General features: G+C 36.4%; 1 protein-coding gene across 1 annotated transcript in view; it reads left to right on the top strand.

Annotated features, from left to right (window-relative positions):
• Window positions 1-24,706, top strand: part of EYS (eyes shut homolog) — an 856,207-nt gene that overhangs the window by 112,054 nt on the left and 719,447 nt on the right. Inside the window, exons 10-11 of the mRNA XM_040553008.1 lie at window positions 7,467-7,720; window positions 20,982-21,086. Of these exons, the coding sequence (XP_040408942.1) occupies window positions 7,467-7,720; window positions 20,982-21,086 (359 nt within the window). The remainder of the gene's footprint in view (window positions 1-7,466; window positions 7,721-20,981; window positions 21,087-24,706) is intronic.

Here is a 24,706-nt window from a genome sequence, read left to right as displayed (position 1 = left end):
GAATTATTTATTTCTTTCCTCTGAAAAAAAAAAAGAAGAAAAAAAAAAGAATAACTAAAATCTGTACATAATGTCTGTGAATGTATTTTGAAGGGCTTTGATTTTATGCTCTCTCCTGAACTTGAAAGCTCTGTAATTAAACAATTCAAATAGAAGTAACTAAACATTTCTTTCACTCCACCATTGTGTTTCTAGGTTCTTTAGTAATAATAATTACTGCTGTAATAATAATAATAATAATAGTAATAATAATAATAATAACTCAAATCCCCAAGTAAACACAGAAATACAGATAAGTATGTGAATCTCAATATACCAAAGTCGAAAGGATTTTGTTTTTACAGAGCCCTTGCAAAATGCACATCCTTCTTGTTTTGTCAGATTACACAACCAACTTTTATTTCAAAGTACTGGGACATAATTTGACATTTTATTTGATTGATAAATCTTTGTTTTTCCTGTCCATCTCAAGGAGAGAAAAGAGAATTTTATTAGAAGAACAAAGCCATGCTTAACTTAAAAATTCAAAAATATTTATCACAAAATGAGTAGATTTGAAGACTTCCAGTAGAACAAGAACTTTTGAATTTAACTCACTAATCCAGACTCAGGCTACACAGGAGAAAACACTTAATTCTTACATTTTCAGTCCTTGAAAGACAAATTATGCTGACTGATTAGTCTGTTTATTTATGGAACAAGAAAACATACCACTAAGATCCCAATCCTAGATGTGTTAGCTGACAGTTTTATCATAGAACTTGACCCTGCAGAAACATAATGGGATATTTTGCAAGGACAGTGTGCAAAGTGTTCACAGAATAATACCAGCTCTGTGGACAGAAGATTGTTACTTCTGAATGACAAAGAAGATTTTTTTAAGAGACCTGAACTGTATCTTCCTTAAGAATTATGGTTTTCCCAGGAGTTATTTTCAGCAAGTGAAACGATTGTCATTTTCCCTTTCCTATACACCAGTAAAGCTAAAAAGGAGAAATGCTGAATGTAACTACTGTAATCACCCAACATTTTCAAAAGACTCTTGCTATTTGCATTTCTATCCTAAAGTATCATTTTTGATAAGGCAGATATCAAGAGCTGTATTTGATGCAAAGTAGTGTTAGGAAGACACAAGAACACTATCAGCAGAACATGTGGTGAATTATATGTGTAAGTGACATCAACAATTCTACTGAGATCTATTTTTAAAGCTATTATAGCCATTCAAAGAATTACCTACCTTATCTCCTCCTCTCATTAAGTAAACATTTTAATTATTTGCTAACTATCAAAATGTCATATACTATTTTTTAATGGAAAATTGTCATAAAATTCTAGGCTTTTCTGCCAGTTTAAGAAAGTATAAATTTTAAACTAATTTTTAAACTTTGATCATAACACATTTTCCAGTGATGGCTCGTTACAGCAATGTTAAGACCAGAAAATCATGGAGAATATCCAGCTTTGCTTAAAGAACATTGCCTACCCTCTTTTAAACTTTCATCTTCTGTGAGAGGAGCTGACAGGTTTTTGCAGATTGGAAATATGCATTCAGATGTACATAGTTTTTCTAACTTTCTATTGACTTGTTTACTCCGTTTCTTCTCCCATTATATAACTGTTGTTCCAGACAGTAGTGTCCTATAGGTGTACATTTGATATATGAGCAGAATTTGAGTTCACCACAGGAAGCTGCTCTGGATGAAGGAGGGGCACTGGGCTTCATGCCGTTCTACCTGTACTACTACCTACCTATACTAGGATGATAGTAAGGATATATAATAAGAACAGCATAATCAGAATAACATCTCTTAGAAGTTTTACTCCTTTGGTTTAGTGAGCCTCTCTTACAACTAAAGTGGCTAAAAACAGACTGTCACAAAGCCTCCTACTAATTCAAAAGAATTACTGCATTTCCTGCTGACCCTGTGCTGTTTGAGTTATCGTAAGTTAATCATCATGTATTTAAAGTGATATCTTCTCCAAAGAATTACTGCTCCTACCACTGGGTTGATGATGCATCTGTAGATACTATGAATCTGGCAGATACCATGCAATAGTGCAGTGGGCCAAAGTATCAGCACACCAAAAGGATGTCTTGACCTTTGGTCACATATACCTGGGAGAAAAACAGATTTGTTGCCTTAGTAAATAGACTGTGTTGCTACATACAAAAGTATTTGAATTTTCCTTTCAAAATTACTTAGTCTAACCTCAGGTCCTGGAAAAATATGGAGAAGATTGTCCTGGTAATTTCATCTCCTTCTATGATAAGGTCACATGCATGGTGGATGAGGAGAAGGCAGTGGATGTAATCATTCTGGATTTTAGAATGGCCTTTAACACCATCCCTCACAGCATCCTTCTGGACACATTGTCCAAATGGGAGATGAACAGCTTCACAATGCACTAGGTGATGGACTGGCTCCATGGCAGAGCTCAAATGGGCTACCTCTGGCTGGCAGACAGTCACTAGCAGTGTTCCCCCAGGCTCTGCCCTAAGGTCAGTCTTGTTCAACATTTTAGTCAGTGATCTGGAATGCATCCTTAGCAAGTTCACTGACAACACTAAACTGGGATGTGCTGTTGACTTCCTGGAGGGATGAGAGGCCTTGCAGAGGCATCTAGATAGATTGGAACAGTGGGCATTGCATTTTAATGCAATGCATTTTAATGCATTTTGGGATGCATTAAACACAGCATAGCCAGCCTGTCAAAAGAGTGGATTCTCCCACTATATTTAGCATTGGTACCACCCCCCCTTTAATATTGTGTGCAGTTCTAGACTTCACCATATAGAAAGGATATTAAGGTACTTGAGTGTCCAGAGGAGGGCAACAAAGCTGAAAAAAGGGCTGGAAGGCATGTTGTATGAGGAGAGGCTGAGGAGAGTGGGTTTGTCTATTTGGGAGAAAAGGAGGCTAAGAGGCAACCTTATTGCTGTTTACAGTTTCCTGAGGAGGGCACGTAGAGAGGCGGGTGCTGGCCTCTTCTCCCTGGTAACTGATGACAGGATGAGTAGGACTGGCACAAAGCATCACCAGAAGAGGTTCAGAATGAATATTAGGAAGAATTTCTTTATTGTAAATAATTTCATTATTTCTATTCTATTCTATTCTATTCTATTCTATTCTATTCTATTCTATTCTATTCTATTCTAAATAGCCTCTACCTCTCCACTATGTTCTCTGAAGAGAGGAGAGAGAAGAACAGAATTAACATGGGCCAGTGAGGAGCAATTAATGAATAAAGTGAAAGAACACTTTATGGAGTTGTTCCTCCTGTTTTAAAATCCAAGGGTGGCAGAGGTTATTTTCTTCACCCTTGCAAATTTATTTCTTGCCAATAAGTAAAGTTTTGGACAATCAAGATCTTAACTGAAATAGGTCACAGATAGTGTATTGTAATCTATTTAGTAAAGGGAAGCAATAAAGGGAAAAGATAGAATATATAATTCAATGTAGTTTCCATTAGCTGTCCTGTTTCTCATGTTTCTTCAGTTCAGTCCATTCAGATGAAGTTCTACACTTATAGCTCCAGGGAAGCCCATCAAGATTAAGATGCCTGAGGAAGCTGTATTGTATGACTTACTACTGCAATTTTTATAAAGGATTATATTAAACTATTATGATTTATAAATGTATCTTTCTCTATAGGTATTGCTCTGAGGTCAGCATTTCATGAAGTTTGATGCAGGAAAATTTCCCATAAAGTGGATTTGGTGTACAGGAAAGTTTAACTTGCCAACTCAATTTTCAATATTCAGTATATATATTTTAATGTGGACAGTTTAATCTTGAATTAACCTCAGTAGGAAAGACCTAGTGACACATTGTTAAATAAAGTGTTTTAGAATATGAAAATCTTATTTGCTTGATGCCAGCAAGATTATGAAAGCAAACATAATTTAGATAACTTTGGAGTATCACATTATCTAAAGCTTTATTCATTCTTGACTTGTTCCATTTTTTTTTCTGCCAGATGGATAAATTAAGCTGTTTGATTAGATTCCTTTGTATCTAATTTTCCATCTTCAATTTTATTCATTCTATAGTATATATGCAATTTGACTGCAGGACCTAGTTGGCACTGCCATATAAAGTTAGTGTTATGATATACACAGTTTTCTGTAGCAATAATAGGCTTTTTCCAATAGAGAAAGAGGAAAAATACATTTCCTCACTTTGCTAAAGCTCCAGAAAGTGGGTGAATATATGCTACAATTTCTTAGGGAATATCTCTGTAATAATTTATACTTATATATACTTACAGCTTTTCTGTAGATAACACAGATACTTACAAAAAGCCAAAGTGGCACTAAATAACCTTTCAGTCCCTTTATGAATGTGTTTGCAGTTCCTATAGAAAACAAAATAATTAACACTGAGTAAACACAGTTAATTTGCTTGGATTATTATAATAACAATATTAAAATATATATATTAAAAAGGAAAATAGATACTGAGAAATCTTTGCTAGTGCCTAGCTTAAATGTGCCTTCTTGTCTCAAAATAGAAAATAGTTGGGTCATGTAGCACAGATCAGCATAGACACAGTGTATCTTCAGTCTGGTCTTTAGCCTTTTTCAGTCATTTTAAAGATTCATCAGTTGCCACAGTTATTTACTCAATGGCACAAGTCCTACATGGCTTCAGTGCACGCAGTCTATAAATGCATTGTGACAACTACTGTGCCTGGACTAAACAGTATGAACCCACCTAACTACATACCTACTGTTCCAGACGTTGGGGGGTAAAAAGGTTATGTCTTACTACATTTTGGTAGGAACACATTACAGCCACCCCATAACTATCCACATTCAAGTGTCATGTTACTTCTTAGACAAAATTCTGTGCATGACTTACATGAGTCTCCATCTTACATTTATTTCATGGGCATATCAAATTTTTGTGCAATATTAACCAGGTTTAGGCAGTAGAGTATCAATGTTCAGCCATCTACACAACATGTGTTGGAGCAAAGCAATCCATAATAGTGTAACTGTGGCTTGAGTTTGGTATCCACTACTAAAATCTATGTTTGTAGCAAAAGCACTAACATTGGCTTTCTTCACAGAATCACAGAATCACAGAATCGTCTAGGTTGGAAGAGACCTCCAAGATCACCTAGTCCAACCTCTGACCTAGCACTAACAAGTCCTCCACTAAACCATATCACTAAGTTCAACATCTAAACGTCTCTTAAAGACCTCCAGGGATGGTGACTCAACCACTTCCCTGGGCAGCCCATTCCAATGCCTAACAACAAGGACCTGTTTCCTAGGATCTGTTACACTCAGTCTTGTTATGGACAAAAGGGAGCACACATGAACCTAAGAAATTGTTGTTATTCCCATTAGTGTTTGAAGAGCCTAATAGATCAAATTATTAGTCGGATGGCCATACTTAATAGTCCAAATGAATACAATAAATCCTCAATAAAACAGTTAAAAGTGGTATACAAAACTTCATATTTACATTTTCTGTAGTGCCTTGCTCGTCCTTTAAATGTTTCTCCAGTTTCTAAGGCTGACATTTTAGTATTCCGTAAGAAAGTAGTTGGTGGGTGACGTTAGCATCTCCAGGTCTTTTCTGGGAGGTGTCTCCCTTTCCCCATCAGGGCCATTCAGAGCTGAAGCTAAAGCAGGGCAGCAGCAGCCACTGGGCTGTGGTGCAGTGGTTGAACCTGAGAAATCCAGCTCAGGCCAAGGCCAGGCAGAGCCCCTACGCTGCTGGGTCAGCACACGGCCAGGGAGCTTCTACTGCTAAGGGCAAAAAAAACATGTTTCTTGGGTGAGAGATTCACCTACAAACACAAATTATGGTACCACATGTACATCTGTAGTTACTGTTAATTTACTGGAGTATCCGTAACTCACCCCATACCAAAGGTGGAAATGAAAGGGCAAGACAAACATTCACTTAAAAATTATATGTATATGTATATGTATGTCATTGAAATATTAATATTTCTGTGTTGTTTTTTTCTTGGCTTGTGCTTTTAAAATTTATTGTAGGGAAGCATTTTAGCTTTACAGCAAATGAAAACTGCAAATCAATCTACCATTCAAAGCTTTTGATATCATGTTCAGTATTTTAGTACTGTTGAAGTATCAATGCAAGGTCATAGTCATTAAAATCTAATGTGGTGATGGTATTTTCCTAGCAAAAGGTCTAATTACTTAGAGATCATTGGACTTCATATCATTCCTAAGAAAGACAGGAAAAGGTATTTGAAGTTCAGCTACATCACTGTTACACCAGTGCAGCATTTAACAAAACTGTGTTCAAGACAAATTTCATAGAATAACAGAGAGAAAATGATAATATAAATCATACAAGTTGGATAATTTAGTATCTTATACAAATGCTGGAGCTACAAATAAATACAGTCAGATGCTAATATCCAAAGCCTACAGAACTCCACTTATGTCATTATATGTTAAATTTGAGAAACACACAGTATAATCATATCTGCTTAGTACATATTACTGTTATATGTACAAGACATTAATGTAAAAGGTAACTATTAATTGTTAATGCTATTAATTAGCAGAAAATGCATTAAAATTAAAGACCTGATTAGTTTAGATTTTGCTTCATAAAAAATAATCTCTTTTTCTTGAAAAATAGACATATTACCCATAAAATACAGATTTTAGATAATGACAGTTACTAATATATTTATTTTAAAGTATTTTGGCCCTTCTTTGTAGACTTTCCATTTATGATATTATGTGTTAATGTTATTTGTAAATATACATTTAGAATTTGAAGTAGATTATTATAAATTATGTTTCTAAAATATTTATTGAGTTTTGTGATCCTATCACCACTAAAGATCAGTCTGGATTATAAAAAATAAATGAATGATTCTTAGATGTTGTAATCTTCAATAAATTACATCTTAATCTACAGTAAGAATTTAGGTTAGTAAGAGGACTAGAACACTCCTGTTTGCATTAATGTATATGTTTGTATATTGCTATGTGTTGAGCAAACAATAACAGAACAAAGCCTCATTCTGCAACATTAGTCTGTAGTAGGCCACTGTTGTGAGCTACTGCCACTATTTGGGGCATGATTAGCTTTATACATCAGTCACTGTTTCATATGACTGTAAGATCCAGTTTTGAAGTTATTTTCTCATCTGATATCACACCAATTCCATTTGAATATTATCATTGAAAGTTTGATTTTAAAAGCTATACAGCTGCTATTTTGTCCAATCTAAATTCGTACGATTTTGATTATTGCACAGTTCCATTTAATTAATTTCATTCCAAGCAGTCTATGTGAAACAAAGTTACTTGGTGACTAATTAAAAGTAAAGAATGAAGACTGAAAAAGAATCCAATTCATTTGTGAGTAATTAAAAGTAAAAATGTTGTTAACACTGTTAGACATTATTGACCTACACACACCTATCAGAGACTGCCTTTTTTAATTTTCTCTTTTTAACAACAGGTGCATATGTCCCCTTGGTTATACTGGCACTTTCTGTGAACTTGATATAGATGACTGCATTGGAAACCAGTGCTCTGAATATGGTTTCTGCCAGGACCACTTGCATAATTACAGCTGTAACTGTATGCCTGGATATGAAGGACCCTTCTGTGAAGTTGAAATTAATGAATGTTCAAGTTCACCTTGCAAAAACGGAGCTACCTGTGTGAATTTAATTGATCACTTTTCATGTCGTTGTGCTGAAGGGTTCAAAGGTAAGTTTTCGCTGTTGAAGTGCCTTGTACTACAAATGTGCTTGTCCAACTCTATCTCAGCAATGTTTATAAGGCCTTTTTATAAGAACTATGTGTATACATGTGTATACATGAAAGTATATGTGATTTGACAGAGTTTTAACTGAATTAGTATGGAAATTCTTACATTGTGTCTCCTAACTGTTCTTCTGCTGACCCTCCCTCTATTAACTGTACAATTCTGAACATGAATTTTGATGCTTTTGGCAATAAAAAAAGATCAAGTTCCAAAACACAATTTCAATTGTGTTCGTTTAGTTTCCCTAAAGAGCAAATCTTGTGACAAAGAAGGGTTATGATATCCTGTGTGGCCTTAGAAAGAGTGCTGCCAGCAGGTTGAAGCAGGTGATTCTTCCCCTCTACTCAGCCCTGGTGAGATTCATCTGCAGTTCTGGATACACTTTTGGGCTCCCCAGTACAAGAGAGACATAGACATATTGGAGAGAGTCCTGTGAAGGGATATATGAAGATCATTGAGGAACTGAAGCACATCTCCTATGAGGAAAGGCTTAGAGAACTGGGACTGTTCAGCCTAGAGAAGAGAAAGGTCACAGGAAATCTCACTAATCTATATAAATACCTGAAAGGAAGTTGCGAAGAAGATGGATTCAGGCTCTTTTCAGTGGTGTCCACTGGAAATGGCACAAACTGGAACACAAGAGGTTCCATCTAAACATCAGGAGACAACATGAGGGTGATGGAGCACTGGAGCAGATTGCCCAGTGAGGTCATGGAATCTCCCTTCTTAGAGATCTTCAAAAGCCATCCAGACATGGTCCTGGGCAACCTACTTTAAGTGACCCTGCTTGAGCAGAGGGATTGTACCAGATAACTTTGAGAGGTCCCTTCCAACCTCAACTATTCTGTGATTATGTGAGCATTAGGATTTACTTATATAGATGACATCTTACTGGAAAGTACTTTTGTCTTATTTTATCACCCAGAGAGGTATTATATGATAGTATTCCAAGAGAAGCAAATTCAAAGTCAAAAGAATTTTCACAATATTATTAATGTAGTGCAGCTCATTATCATATGTACAGAATATAATTAATTCTTTTTTTTTTTCATACAGTATAAAACAAAAACAATTAATAAAAGACTAGAAATTTATAAAAATGTTATCACTACTCTAGCATTTTGTGGTGGTTTTACTCAGGTGGGCGGCTGAGCTCCACCACAATCGCTCTCTCACTCCACCTCCTCAAAGAGGAACACGGAGAAAATACGATGAAAAGGGCTTAAGGTTTGAGATAAGGATGAGGAGATCGCACAGTAATTATCGTGACGGGCAAAACAGACTCAGCATAGGGAGATAGTAAGATTTATTGCCTATTACTAACAAGCTAGAGAAGTGAGAAAAAAAGGAAAGAAACCAAAAGCACCTTCCCCCCCATCCACCCTCTTCAACCTCCTCCCCCCGAGCGGCGCAGGGGAACAGGGGGAATGGGGGTTATGGTCAGTCTATAGCGCTTCTCCTCCGCCGCTCTTTCTTGGTCACTCTCGTCCCCTGTGCTGTGGGGTCCCTCCCAGGGGATGCAGTCCTTGCTGAACTGATCCGACGTGGGCTGCCCACAGGCAGCAGCTCTTCAAGAACTGCTCCAGATATGGGTCCGTACCACAGGGTCCATCCCTCAGGAGCAAACTGCTCCAACCTGGATCCCCCACAGCAGCAGCTCCTGCCAGGTCACCTGCTCCTGCGTGGTCTCCTCTCCACGGGCTACAGGTCCGGTCCGGAATCTGCTCCGGCAGGGGTCTTCCACAGGCCGCAGTCTCCGTCGGTGCAGGTCCACCTGCTCCACCGTTGTCTCCTCCATGGGCTGCTGCGTGGAACCCTGCTCCACTGTGGTACTCCATGGGCTGCAGGGGGAAAGCCTGTTTCACCAGGGTCCTCACCACAGGCCGCAGGGGAGTTCTGCTCCGGTGCCTGGAGCACCTCTCCCCCTCCTTCTTCACTGACCTTGGCGCCTTCAAGGCTGTTCCTCACTCCTCTCGCTCTCCCAGCTGCTGTGTGGCACAGCGTTTTTTTTTCCCCGTCTTAAATATGCTCTCACAGAGGTGCAAAACAACATCGCTTATTGGCTCAGCTCTGGTCAGCAGTGGGGCCCTTACCAAACATGGGGCAGTTTCTAGATCCTTCTCACAGAAGCCACCCCTATGGCCCCCTGCTACCAAAACCTTGCCACGTAAACCCACTACACATTTCTATTTTCCTTTTTTTTGTCTAGGGTTTTATGATCCTGGGATATTTTATATTACAGAACAGATTTGAAGTTCAGTCATAACTGCATGTTATGAATCAGTGAAGAGTATCTCAGTATGATGCTAGAAAGACACATTTTGGTTTTGTTATGATATGTAATTCAACCTTTTTACATATCCACATGTGCTTCATTTTTCTTCATAAGTACTAAATTCAATTTCAGAGGAAATATCAAAGGCAGCAGTAAATAAATTTAAGAGTAAAACCGAAGTTATTCCTGCTCAGGACTCTGTAAATCTTTGGGAACTATTATACTATGTGTACCAGGATTCACAGATTTGCAAATAAGTCATGACTACTCAGCCACCAACTTGTTTTTTCTCCTGTTAATAAATGAAACCCTGGGTACTCTTTGATATAGCATTAGAGTCAGTTTTTCAGAACCAGATTTTACATAGACAACTCATAGCAGTCTCCTCTGCCTACATGATCATTTTAGTCTGATGTCTATCAGTATTTCACAAATGTTTTACATTCTATTATCTAGGGTTCCCTTAGGCACTGTAAAGGGATTTATCAATATGAGCAGCTTTCACAATCTCATTTGATAAAAAGAAGCTTATAAAAAATCCAAGGCTTGGGCATCTGCGTATTAAAAATAAATATAATATTTTATATAATATATTTAAATATAAATGTATAATATATAATATTTTGTAGCATCATATGCCACATTCTTTTCTTTTGAGCTGTTAACTGTACTTGTGATGGAGACTTTAATATGGAGAGATTTTGTTGGTGTCTCCACTACCAGCAAGAGAATTTGGCCTGTGCCAGACTTGGAAGCTTGCAGTATGACCTGTAAAAATTTAGTAGTTTTATGAAAACCTTTATTCCACCATTTTGATCATGTGACAGTCCTCTATATTGCTTTGTTGTGATTCAGTTCTTCAAACATAATATAATTCTATTCACATGAGAAGTCATTGTCAGTCTCTCTTCTTCCATATCTTCATTTTATTCCATATAACAAAATCAGTGCTCAGCATCGAATGGTTCTATCTTTCATGATTAATGACTTGGATTTCTAAGCAAATACTGCTGTGCTTCATTCTGGCTCAATAGAAGCTCTTCTTGGAAGTATTCGTTAAAAGGTTGCCTTTATTCAAACATATCCTTCATTAAAAGTCTTGTTTGTTCGGGTACTTACAAAAATGGGAAGACAGCTGCTGAGAATTCTAAGTAGATAAGCAATATTGCCTCTTGAGGTTTTGTATCTATACAACATTGATTGCTGTATAGTTAAGATGTGTGGTTTTTTTTTATTTGTTTTCTTTTTCTGGATTTATACTGTAACTCACATAGCAAGATATTGATCCGTCATTGCTTTATACATATGCAAGCAATGTATAACACAATTAACACTCATCACCAATGTAGGTCTTCCAATAGCTTTTTAAGTAGCTTTATATGTTCTATATATGCTGCTTTTCAGTTTTCTCTCTTTTTTTGTCCAAAACAGGAAAATAACATACAGACTTTTTTAATATCATTGTATTACTTTAAATTTCTGTACTTTGCTTTTTTATCTATTATGCCACAGCTACATCAGAAGAATCCACCTAACATTTAGAGTCTATTAGAGGAAGCATTTAAGTGTTTGTACTTTCAGTAAGTTATTAATTGTTCTTAAATCATTTGGATGTTATTTAGATAGTTTTACATTTCTGTGGTAGAAATTAACAGTATATCCTTGATGCTATTCTTAAAGACAAATCTTGAAAGGAAAAACACAAAGTTGTGTGAAACTTATCCTTTTCAATACAAGTGAACTTAACTGCTTGAACAACTAATGTCTAGAACAGCTGGTGGACACTAATATAATGAAGATTGACTATGTTATATCACGGAGCAGCAAGTGCACAAGGCTGCTTCATGAGGGTAGCAATGAACCAGGGGCTGAAAACAACCCCAAGTGCAGGCACTGCCCTCACTAAGCAGAGCACAGTCCTGCAGCATCTAAGCAGAGCAGGCAGAGCCCTGTTAACCTGTTGCCCTCAAGAGCCCTAGGCACTGAAAGCAACTGGCCAGGCCCAGGGCCAGGGGGCCCAGTTAGAAGCAGCAGGAGGCAGGGGTACAGACAAGGCCAGAGGCAAGGCTGCAATGTACATACAAGGGGTCCATTCAAAGAGACAAATTACCCATGGTGTGAGCTGAGGTCCATTTTTGAGACAGGGCCTTGGGCAGGACTATAAACAGGCACAGATACAGCATAGCTCAGGCCAGAGCTGACTGCCTAGGGCTGAGCTGAAATGGGGCTTGTTGGACAATGGGCAGGGTGTTTGGGAAAGTCCCAGTTGGGGCTGCTAAGGACAATTAAGTTCCACCAGTGTTCTCAAGGACCTGATATGCATTTATCTTAGCAGGTCCACCTGAAATTATGAAATTATGAAAACTGTACAGAACCACAGTTTGTATAGCTACACATTGTATCAAATTCATAACTGTTTTCTGAGACGTTTTTTTTAAAAAAAGTTTGTCTTTGAGATTTTTCAGAGAACACTGATGTGTCTGATTCTTTTTAGTGCTAGATTTGTTTTCTGCTAATTCTTTAAGACAATTACCTCACGGATAAGATAGGATTTTGATTTTTAGTTTTCATTAAAGGATAGCCTACAGACACATAAGTAGTAGTCATCATGAACTGCAAAATTATTTGTAATATTTGCTAATTTAAGAGTTGTTGCTATTTTTTGCTAACTTTTCCTAAAAGCATACAAGTCATAGAACTGTATAGCTGGAAGATGCATCAACATGTAATGTCCTTCACCTCTGTTACTATATATGCCATTCTGATAGCTCTTAATCAAACTTATTGTAATATTATGGCTAATATTAAAAAGCTTTTACTAACATAAAAAATGGACACAGAGAAAGTATTTATAAAGATCTTCATAAATAGAAAGATTGCATCTTCTCAGTCCCCTCTTTTTGAGTTTAAACCAGTCCATTGCCTTCATACTGTCTTCAATGATATTTCCTAAATTTCTAGTTTTACAGATTTTCCATCTGTAGGAAAAGAAAGAAGAATTGCCAAAGTAATTCAAAATTCAGAATAAAATACTATAAGCTTGCTATGTAGCTATTATCTGAATCACTGAATATGCTTTCTCCACTGCATATGCAGGAAACATAAGACATTATGGGAGCACTTCCAGTGCTTCCAGTTCTAAGCATTAGATATCATTTTTGTTGTCTTAGCAGCCTAAGACATCCTCATAGGTCAGGTATGACTCAAGGTGCACATGAGACTTCTGCCCTTTAGTAACATATGAAAGCCAAGACACTCTCAAGCATTAATGTAATACTAGATACCTATGTTTAACTTACTAATCCCCATCCTACTGTTCCTAATTTAGTAAAATTAAATTAATTCTGGATACATACAATTAGGTGAAATACATTCATGAAAAATTATTTACAAAGCATTGTCACATGCACAGATAATGTCCCTTTTATTTCAATGGCTATTTTATTAACTAGATCAGACTGGCTGTGTGCTGTGCAATCAATCTTCCAGTGCACTCTGCCAAGCTGTCTTGTGAAAAGATATAGGAGCCCTCTACTCCAGCAAGTTCTTAACTGATCTGTGTAGCATGTGAAGTCAAGCTCATATATTTTGCTATTCAGCACATAATCTACACAGAGATTTGCTCTGATCTACTAAACAAATTGAAATCCAGACCTAAAATGAAAACTCTTTAATAACAATATCAACATTGTTCCTCATATGAGTTTCTTACAGTACCAGGATGCAAAAAGGGCATAAGGACCTTTTAAAGGCCTGGAAGAGTAGCAGGTACTGATCTGGAATGAAACTACTTACCTGTGGTTGGCAGCTGCTAGTTGGCAGGTTTGAATAGTGCTTTTGTGTAGCAGGACAAAGATACCTAGATACTACTCTTATGAGAAAGAGATGTCTCCTTAGTTAGCCCATCCTTTGGCAAAGTGACCTATATGATGTATTGAAAACGTTTCTGCTGCACAAAGGAATGCAAATGGATTCACGTTTCTGTTCACCATTTCCAGTGAATGGAATTTTTCCATTTCAAGGAAAACATTGGGCTGATACTTGACAAAGAAGGTCACCTAGCAAGTAAGGATGAGGAAAAGTAATTTAATGCCTTTTTTTTTTTGTCTCACTTTTTAAAATTCGTGGTAGATCTTGGGCTTCCTGGTCCTCAGAGTTGGACGCCCATGACTGGGGGAGCAGCGACTTTCCGCTTGTGGGCAACACAGTTGTAAGACAACAGCTGTATCAGTTGAATATTCATAAGACCATGGGACATGAAGGGACTCACACCAAAGTAGTGAGGGAGTTAGCAGGTGTTATAGCTGGTCTCCTCTCCATAATATGTCTTGGGAGTCTTGGCAGGTCCCTGATGACTGGAAGTGAGCCAATGCAATAATAATCTACAAAAAGGGCAAGAGATAAGACCGAGGAAACTACAGACCTGTTAGTTTAACCCCAGTACCTGGAACCATTATAGATAAGATTATCCTAGGTGCTACTGAAAGACATTTAAAGAACAAAGCAATTGTCATACGTAGTCAACATGCCTTCATAAAGGGAAAGACTTGCCGTAGTAATTTCATCTCCTTCTATGATAAGGTCACATGCATGGTGGATGAGGAGAAGGCAGTGGATGTAATCATTCTGGATTTTAGAATGGCTTTTAATACCATCCCTCACAGCATCCTTCTGGACACATTGTCCAAATGGGAGTTGAACAGCTTCACAATGCACTGGGTGATGGACTGGCTCCATGGCAGAGCTCAAATGGGCTACCTCTGGCTGGCAGACAGTCACTAGCAGTGTTCCCCCAGATGCTGTCCTAGGGGCAGTCTTGTTCAATATTTTTGTCCGTGTTCAATGTTCAACATTTTGATCTGGAGGCAGGAGTGGAATACATCCTCAGCAAGTTCACTGGCAATACTAAACTGGGATGTACTGTTGACTTCCTGGAGGGATGAGAGGCCTTGCACAGGGATCTAGATAGATTGGAACAGTGGGTGATCAGCAATGGCATGAAATACAACAAAGGCAAATTATGGGTTCTACACCTGGGATGGAGTAATGCCAGACACAGTTACAGAAAGGGAGATTAGTGGCTAGAGAACTGCTCAACAGAAAGGGAGGTGCTGGTTGATAGCAGGTTCAACACGAGCCAGCAGCGTGCCCTGACAGCCAAGAGGGTTAACTGCATTTTGGGATGCATTAAACACATCACAGCCAGCCCGTCAAAAGAGGGGATTCTCCCACTGTATTTAGCATTGGTGCTGCCTCCCCTTTAATATTGTGTGCAGTTCTAGATTCCACCATATAGAAAAGATGTTAAGGTACTTGAATGCATACAGGGGAGGGCAACAAGGCTGATAAAAGGGCTGGAAGGCATGCTGTATGAGGAGAGGTTGAGGAGAGTGAGTTAATCTATTTGGGAGAAAAGGAGGCTAAGAGGCGACCTTATTGCTATCTACAGTTTATCCTCAGGAAAAGGATAAGGAGGTGCTGATCTCTTCTTTCTGGTAACCAATGATAGGATGCACTGGACTGGCACAAAGCTGTACCAGGAAAGCTTCAGACTGGATAGTCAGAAAAAATTCTTCGTTGTAAGAGTGGTCAAACACTGGAACAGGCTTCCTAGTTAGGCAGTTGATGTCCCATGCCTGTCAGTGTTAAATAGGGCATTTGGTAAGATCCTTAATAATATGCATTAACTTTTCATTAGCCCTGAATTCGCCAGGAAGTTGTGATTGCAACCTGCAAATAGATTGTTAGGTTTTATGGCTACTAGCTGGACTGAAAAAAAACAAGCATTTTTTTCAGTAGTACTTTATTAAGATTACATTAAGCAGAATTTTAAATCATTTGCTTTTCATTTGATCTGGGAATAGAAATATGCAGTTTATGTCTTGAAGTAATATTTCCCAATTAAGGGGTTAAGAGGTTTTAATAATAATAATAATTAAAAAAAAAAAAAAAACAGACAATTTTTTTGTGTTCATTCTGTCCATCTTTTCATTGTCAAACTTTATATTCCATTATGCCTATAAAACAAAATTTGGTATGAACATTATGCAAATGAAGTGTGGCATTTTGATATTTTTGCATGAAGTAAGCCTGAAAGACATTAAAAGTAGCAGTGGCAATTTATAAAATGGATGACATTAAAATACAGATACTTATATATAACATCCGTTATATTAAGAAAATAAGCTTTCTAATTATTCCTGGTTTTACTCTAATGTACGAATATTTAATTTGAGAACAATATGAAATTAAGCTTACTCTGAGATTAAAAAAAAAAAATCAGTTTTGCAGATATCCTAAAAAATGTCAAAACAGTTAAAATCATTCAGTTAAAGTGTGAGGTTAGGCAATTTTGTCATCAGAAATAAAACAATCAAAATTTGAACTACTGAAATGTGCAGACTTTCAATGTTGTAATCTTACAGAGTTGCTGTTACTTCAGAGTAAAGGAATATTCAATGAGACTTCATCCATTATATTTTGAAAAGGAGTATTCCTTTGGTTTCTTATGTCTACTTACCTGAGAACTTACAAATGTCTTCATTTGCTAAAATAGTATGATTTCTTTAAACATTATATTAGTAATGCTGACAGACTATGTGTCTGCCAAATTCCTAAGCATGCATCCACTGCAGGTCCTAAACGCGTATCTCTTAGCAAGTCTTCTGTTCTGCAGAATAATCAGTCACTTCTGCGACATCAGTGTACCTGCAGAAAGCTGCTAAGCATCAGGCCATGAGATTTGCTAGAGTAACAGAGTTTCCTAGGCAGCTCTAATTATTTGTTATGTATTTTAAGAAGACTGCAATTTTATACATGATAAAACACACTATAAAGTAAAGGGAAATAGAATCAGCTTATGATGAGTTTTAACATTCTGCTTGTATTTCAGAATTTGATGGCATGAACCCTGTGAATTGCTTAGGAATTCAGACCTAAAGCTATGATTTATTAAATAACTAATTAAATATTATGTTATACTACTAATTATGTTTGGATTTGTTGTATTGATGTTAACCTTAAAAGTGTAAACCCAGAAAATATTATATATGAACATACTTTGATGTTTAAAGTAATTTGTAGCCAATTAATTATTCTGACTGGATGTTCAAATAAGGTTTTCATCATCCATTTCAAACGTGTAGTTGAGATTAGCTGTATACTAAAAAAATAAATAAATGGATGCACTGTATGCATCTAGCTTTTCCACCTTTCTTCCTGTCTTGCATACTCAGAAAATATCACACATTAACTTTATAAACTCTTTTCTTCTCTCCGAAACACTTTAAAAAGTACTGTCCAAATATTGCCCTCCTATTCTGAAGGCATAAATTCTTATATTTCCATTGCAACTGTATGCAAGAAGTTTAAGGACACGCCTTTTGCTGGGTGCAACTACCAGCTTAGTGCTGCTCTGTGTTAGGACACATAACTACAAGAGTTATTGCACTAACACAGGAAGGTTTTTCCAAGGTTTAACATCATTCACATATAATAATAATTAAAAAAATGCTGTTTCTGTAGCCTTTTATGAGGTGTACAAAATAATAAAAGTGGCACTTTTAACTTTTAGATGGAAAATAATATCATTTTCTGTCATCTGTAATCTGGACATTTTTCAGTGGCTAGATAGAACAAGTAGAAGGAAAACAAAAGTGATCTTGATGGTATGGCAATACAGCTGCATGGAAGCTAAAGTCTTAGCTGTGAATGTCAAAAGTACTGCTCGTTTGCCAGGAAAACAAACAAAAACGAACAGGAATAAACAAAATAACAAAAAGAACAGTGAACTATTTAATGTGTTAAGAGTATTTTCAACTGGAATATTCCAGTAAATTAAATAATTTTCTAAATCATTCTGCAAGTACTGTTAGCTACCACAAAATGTAAATCAGTCAGTGGTTTTTGTAAATATTTTTGTCAGTTATGAGAAAGGTATTGTCAAAGCTTGATAACTCAGATGAGGCTGAGTGGCATGTAATTGCTTCTTTGTCAACTGAAGTAATTTAGCTGTAATAACAGCCTCCAGGCATAAAATCAACACCATTGTTATCAGAGCGGGGCCTTTTTTTCCTAATTCCCTTGTTCTTTTAAATGCAGAATGGAATTCACACACATTTAACATGGCTACAGATAAATAAAAGCAAAATACCTGAAACCAGATTGTTTTTCAGCAGTGTTGAAAATGTACAGCAGGTATACTTCTACTGTATAGTATTAGTCTGGACATTTACATTTGGGATCAATCATCTAAATTGGGACTAAATATTTTAGTCTATGGAGTGTTGCAGTATAGATTAATACATTAAGAAAAACTGTATTAATAAAGTCTTAAATGAATGGGAGTTAATAGTGTGATATTTGAAATGAAAATCAGTTTCTGATAACACTAGTGGGAATTTCTTATCTATAGATTATAACCAATATTTATTTTATTTTTTTCCAAATGAAGGCACAAAATAAATCCCCTTTTTCTGCTTCCTTTCTCATATTGCTCAAATCACTATGCTTCTGGTTAGATTTCAATAGGAGAATGGCTTTGAATCCTTTCTCAGCTTTTCTACACACAATCAGATTTTGTCACTGCTCCTCAAAACAGCTAAAGCTCCAATGTTCATCTCATGTCCCAAACTTCTCGAGCCTTCATTATTTCATCATCCTCTCATGAATCCCCAGATGTGTCATTTCATATATTTCAGTCAAAACATGGCCAGAGAATTAACCTTTTGGTCTGTTTATCTGGTTGTCTTTTTACTTTTGAATTCCCCAAAGGCTTCACCTTGCACAGTGCAGACTACTTTTTGTTAGTTTTTGGAAATACTGTGCAGTTCACTGCTGCCCTTTCTGTCTGGTCTTTTCTCTTATTTCCTACTATCCCATCAGGACTGCCAGCCTAAATGGTACCAATTTATGGTACTTTTATAAAACTGTTGTGACTGTCTCTGCTTAGTGTCCATTTAATCCCCTAAGAAGTATTTTCTTGAGGCTGAATACAGGATTGTCTATATAGCATTAGATAACATCATTTAGGGTGCTGAATTTCACTGTAAATTCTCAGTTGAAAAGTATAGACCTAATTAGAAGCCTAGATGCAGTTGACTCATCCCACACTAATTTTCATATCCCAAAAAGAACAGAAAAATCAAAGGACATAGTTAACAACAGTTCACAATTTGGAAGAAATTGTAGTTATACCTGGTACAGCCATGTCTTCAAATTATAGTACCATACAGTTCACAAAGATACCTTTGCTGCCTTAGATTCAAGAGGCAATTCCCTTAGAATTGCATTTGTTTTATTTTAGACTTTATCCATTAGAAGTATACCACACCTTAAAGGATGTGAAAGAATCTGTTTCAGGTAGTTTTTCTTGTACATATTGCAGCTTACCCATGGCTTGTAAACATATTATTTACTCCTAGAAGAAACTCTGTGCTACTCTCCACTTATCTGTGCATAAGAAGAGAGCCAATGCATCTCCATTTATCTCCCTCCAAAGAGACCTACCGTATTCTGGGACATAGCTGTGGGAATAGGTCTGAACTAGAAAACATAAGGAAAGCAAAATATTGGAATTAGATCAGAAAGGTTGCATATAGTGCTATTTCTTTTTCAGTACTTCAAACAAACTTTACAAATATAAAAAAGAAATCTAAAAACATCTATATTTTGGCCACTTCCAAATATCTATATTCCTGACAGGTGCCACAGCACATTGAGCAACATTCAGCAGCTGCTGCTGTCAAGCAGGTAGCTCTTTAGTTTACTGAGTTATCTGGACTCTCCTTGGTCTCTACGTGTCTCCACTTTTTCCTCCAGATATCTTAAAATCATATGAACAATGTAGAGCATGGTTAGACGTAAGAAAAAAACACTAATAGAAGTTACTCTGCCAACCATTTTAAGCGTGGAAGAGAACCTTAGTGCTACTATGGGCTTCCCTGATGAAGGCCTTTTATTTCTGGTAGATATGATAGGTACTTCTAGTGACAAAATAAAGGTTTTTCAGATCCGACTGTCTTGATACATATGGTTGCATGAGAGGACATTTATGTGTGCTGAGGATAAGAGACCAAATATTTTCCTCAGTGCAAGGAATTTAGGGCAATTTCAGGATTTTTATTTTTTTTATATGCTTTTCTGTGAGGTTCAGCAAAAGCCCCACATGCTTTATACACTGCTGACCTATGATAAGCACTGCACTTATGATTTTCCTCCATATTCATGTGGCTGGAAGTACCTATTCCTGTTACAAATCAAAGCAACCCCTGTTGTAGATTACAAATCTACATTTAATTACACTTCTTACCTTAGCTCTGAATTATTTCATTAAGTAATAACTGTATTTTGCTTCATTAAATAAATATTCTTCAGTGACTTGATTATCCTCTTCTGTTGTATTCATGGAAAGGTATATCTGGTATCATAGTAGTGGCAACATTCTGCTGAACATAAGCTGAACTCTACTGTTACATATAACTCTGTAAATTAGTGTTGGCCTGCTTTTCATGTTCAATGATACTCTGCCATTCTTTTTCAAAGGAGACAGTGAGTGAAATGAAAGAAAACGATTGACACAACTGAAAAAAAAAATAAAAAACTGCCTGAATACAGTAATTTTGTATAACAGGAAAACCCTCCAGGATTGTGTGTATCCTCTCTAGGAAAGCTCTCTATTTTCTGGATTGTCATGCTTCCAATATTGCCTGTCAAAATGGACTCTTGTAATGAATGAACTAGAAAAATTCATGACATAAAGGATGCCTACCAGCGTCCCTGCATGCTCTACTAAGTGTGCCTTGGCCAGTGAGGTCAACATGCAGTCTATGACATTCTGATAGTCCTTTTCTATTATAAATATGTCCCTATAATTTGAACAGATCTGCATGTTTATTGATTTATTTGTTTATTTTAATATAAAATTTCAGGAGAAACATGTTCTGTTCACGTGAATGAGTGTCTAGACGGACACTGTTGGAATGGAGGAACCTGTGAAGAGGACATAAATGGATTCAAATGCAATTGCCCCCTTGGTAAGCATTTGAAATTTTTTATACAATTGTTAATTTGGTATAGTGTGTAAGTACCACATTTATATCTTGTGTGGTATGAAATCTCATATGGCAAAAGCACCTTGCTTGCATTTTGAAAGGTACAGAGGTAGTTATTTAGATTAAGGAAAATGAAAATTTTGTCAGTTAGTGTCCACGGCAATTTGTCTATGACCAATTTTCATAGAATCATGGAATGGTTTGTGTTGGAAGGGCCCTTAAAGATCATCTAATTCCAATCCCACTGCCATGGTAAGGGACATCTCCCACTAGACCAGGTTGCTCAAAGCCCTATCCGACCTGACCTTGGGAGGGGGGCAGCCATTTTTAATAAATAAATGATTGCTTGGATTAAAAAAATACCTGTATTTTGTGAAAAGCCACTGAAATACTGTAACATACCATTAAAGAAATATGACAGAACTGGAGATTTCCAGTAGTTTAGTATCTGGTTATATATTTGACCTTATAGCAACACATTTCTTGATGAAATTGTAAGTTTTAGGCAGCAAAAAAAATGTTGAAATTTTACAAACATCCAAAATCCCTGTTTTTGGGATTCAATTCTGCTGGCTGCATTACTCACACCTAAAAGAATCAAGCACCACTCTAAAGTATGCATGAGCTCAATCAGGTTACCTGAGCATGTGCATTTTGTATCACATGAAGTGCCCTTAAGTATCCAAGATATTGTATGAGGCTGGCAGATAATAGTGCAGGCTATAAAGGACGTATAAGATAAATCAGGCCAGGCAGCAACACAGTGAAAAAAGACACAACAAAATAAAGGAAGAAAGAAATATGATGTTGAAGATTTTTCTTTGCCAATTATATATATACTGTATAATTTGTGATTTTGCATGCTATTATATGCAGATTAAGAAAAAATAGAAAAGGGGGGAAAGTAGAGATTCCTGAGATTAGAGATCCTTTGGCCAGGATCAACAGCCTTTCTCCAGTTTTTAAAAGCACAGTGGCCAAAGAAGGCTGGAGTAGAGCTTTAAGACTGGTAAACTCACTGGTATTTATTGGTAAATACCAATAAGAAATCACTGATAAACTCTGAATAGGTTTTGACATGTGCATTTACAGACATTGTTACTGTGGAAAACAAGGTTAGAAAACCTGTTTTTACACAAGCATGGTCTGAGAGGGCTTACAGAAGTACTAAGGTGTTTAGAAGAAAAACTGATAGCTATCAGTAAAGCCTGAAAATGTCAGAATACTGAAACACAAGTGTCCAACCATCCCTCATAAGCAAAACAATTGTTTGTAAAAGCACTTTAATATACTTAATATCCAAAGATCCTTAAATGCTTTGAGTAGTATCCTGTTGAGTTTGGAACTGAAGACAACACTGAGTTATATCTTCAAATGCAAGACTGTGCTTTCATATTTGTCCCTTCATGTAGGCATGTGTTGCTTAATTAGGTCTGTAGCTAAAAATTATCACAAACATTATTTCCTTTGTTCTGGGATGGGGATACTCACATTCAATATACTGCTTTGCTATCCCACATTTAGTTCCTATTGGTGTCTGTTAACTCTTGTGTACAGCGGAACTTCAGACAGCAGCGTCCTGCACCTCCTTGCACAGATCTGAAAGGAGATTGCTTTTCACATGGCAGAATGTGTGTCATTGATAGAAAAGAAAATTATTGTGACATTCTCTCAGCAGATCATTTGTGCCTCTTCCTTTAAAGATGTCAGTCATTATATACAGGCTTTATCCAATGAATTTTTATTATTTTTCTTGGCTTGTGCATACATGGTTTGAGTGTCTGTAGCTATTCATTCCTTTTTGCTGTGCCTCTGAGGTTAATACAGGGATTTATTATGAACAATGAGGTTTATGTAATGGACATACATACAATATAAACTATGAGTTTCATCCTAATGACTCTACTAAAATGCTGTGAATAGCAGTGATTCTTCATCATTATCAAAGGATCAAGTAACTCCTAGTGAACCAGAGGTGATCTGTATAAATGGTCAGTTATTTTTTGAAAAGAATGAAGATTTTCTGTACTAACATTTGCAACTACATTATTAAAATTATGGGAACTTGAATTAGAGAAGGAAAAAAAATGTTTAGTGACAAGCACACCTAACAACGAGCTGAAAAGATGTTTTAATCTAAATACAGATGCAGATATCCTTTGTGCCCTTGGGTAAATTAATTAATATCCCCAGTTCGTATTCTTCAGTTGAAGCTGTAGATAAATAAATGTAACCATCTCACAAAGATATTGCAATGATTAAATAGATAATGTCTGTAAATTGCCTGAAAATAAAAGTCACTACGTTACTGGGCATTTTTACTGTTGGCTTGGTCCTAATAAGAACATCACTTCATAAAACAAAGCAACTAATTCTAACTAATCCTTAAGTGAAAAATGAAAACTTAAGCTTCCATACTTTCAGTAAAATCTAGTGTCATATTGGATGTGTGAAAATAAGTAGGTTTTGCTCATGAGAGGATCAGAACTGGACATAGTGCTCTAGGTGTGGCCTCACCAACAGAATAGTAAGAAATACACGTTGAAAATTTGAATACAGTTTTTGGAAAATAATTTGTTTAGGTATATCAAATACTTTGGTAGATTTAAAGCATTATTGCCATTAATTACTTAAGTTTGTTAAAATTTGCTTTAGATTTTTAGGGATCAGATTCTGACCACTTTACAGAAAACAACTGCTGTTACTGAAAATTAAAATTTTAATTATTTTTACTTATTCTTATTTTCTGATTCACACTTCATATATTAAGTCCTCAGAAAATATTCTATCTGAACTATGAGTAAGAGTGTCCTCTCCACCTAAATGCAAGGAAACTCAATTGTCTTTGACAATTTTGCTACCGTTAGCTGGACCTCAGTATTAATCCCTCTGATGGCTCAAGTGATTAGCTAGCCTAGCTTGAATTCACTGATGCACTACCAACCTCTGCAGTCACAACAGCAACATAAATACCAAAGTACTAAATTGGTTAATAGCAGTTCATATAGTATGTCTTTTATGAAATCATGTTTCAACCCTGACACAAAAGTAGAAAATCATATTTCGCCACTCTTTTCTCAAAAAAAAAAAAAAAAAACTTTGAGGAAATTCACAAAGTTTTTAAAAGAAAGGGTGTATGTTCCCTTCAGTTATACAAATTTGACCTCCATCCTTTAATATAAGAAGTAATAATTAAGTACAAAATAAGAGAAAAGTTTGCACACCAGTCTTCATACCTGTTCTGTCTCAGGTGAAATCAGGAAAACTCTCTTGTAAGTCTGAGCATGTGAGAAAAACAAAAACAAACAAACAAACAAACAAAAACACTTTTTTTTTCAACAAAGAGAACACCACTAAGGAAATTGTTCATCTATAAAAGTTGAAAAGAATAATGGCCTGAGGGCTAAAGCAATGAACTGTGATGTAAGAAATCTACTGCAAATTCTTTGTTGCTCCAGAGCAAATTTTTACACAATATATTTGAATACCTCAAGTTTGTCAAAAAATTGGTTTGCTAATATAAGCTGCAGAATGACATTGATGGCAAAAGGTGTTGAACAGAAGTTTCTGATCTCTGGCTTCTGCTCATCTAAATCTGAATT

The sequence above is a fragment of the Cygnus olor genome, chromosome 3 (assembly GCF_009769625.2).
Source record: "Cygnus olor isolate bCygOlo1 chromosome 3, bCygOlo1.pri.v2, whole genome shotgun sequence".
NCBI classification, from domain to species: Eukaryota; Metazoa; Chordata; class Aves; order Anseriformes; family Anatidae; genus Cygnus; species Cygnus olor.
Note: the sequence above shows the minus strand (reverse complement) of the source record. Positions and strands in the feature narration are given on the sequence as shown.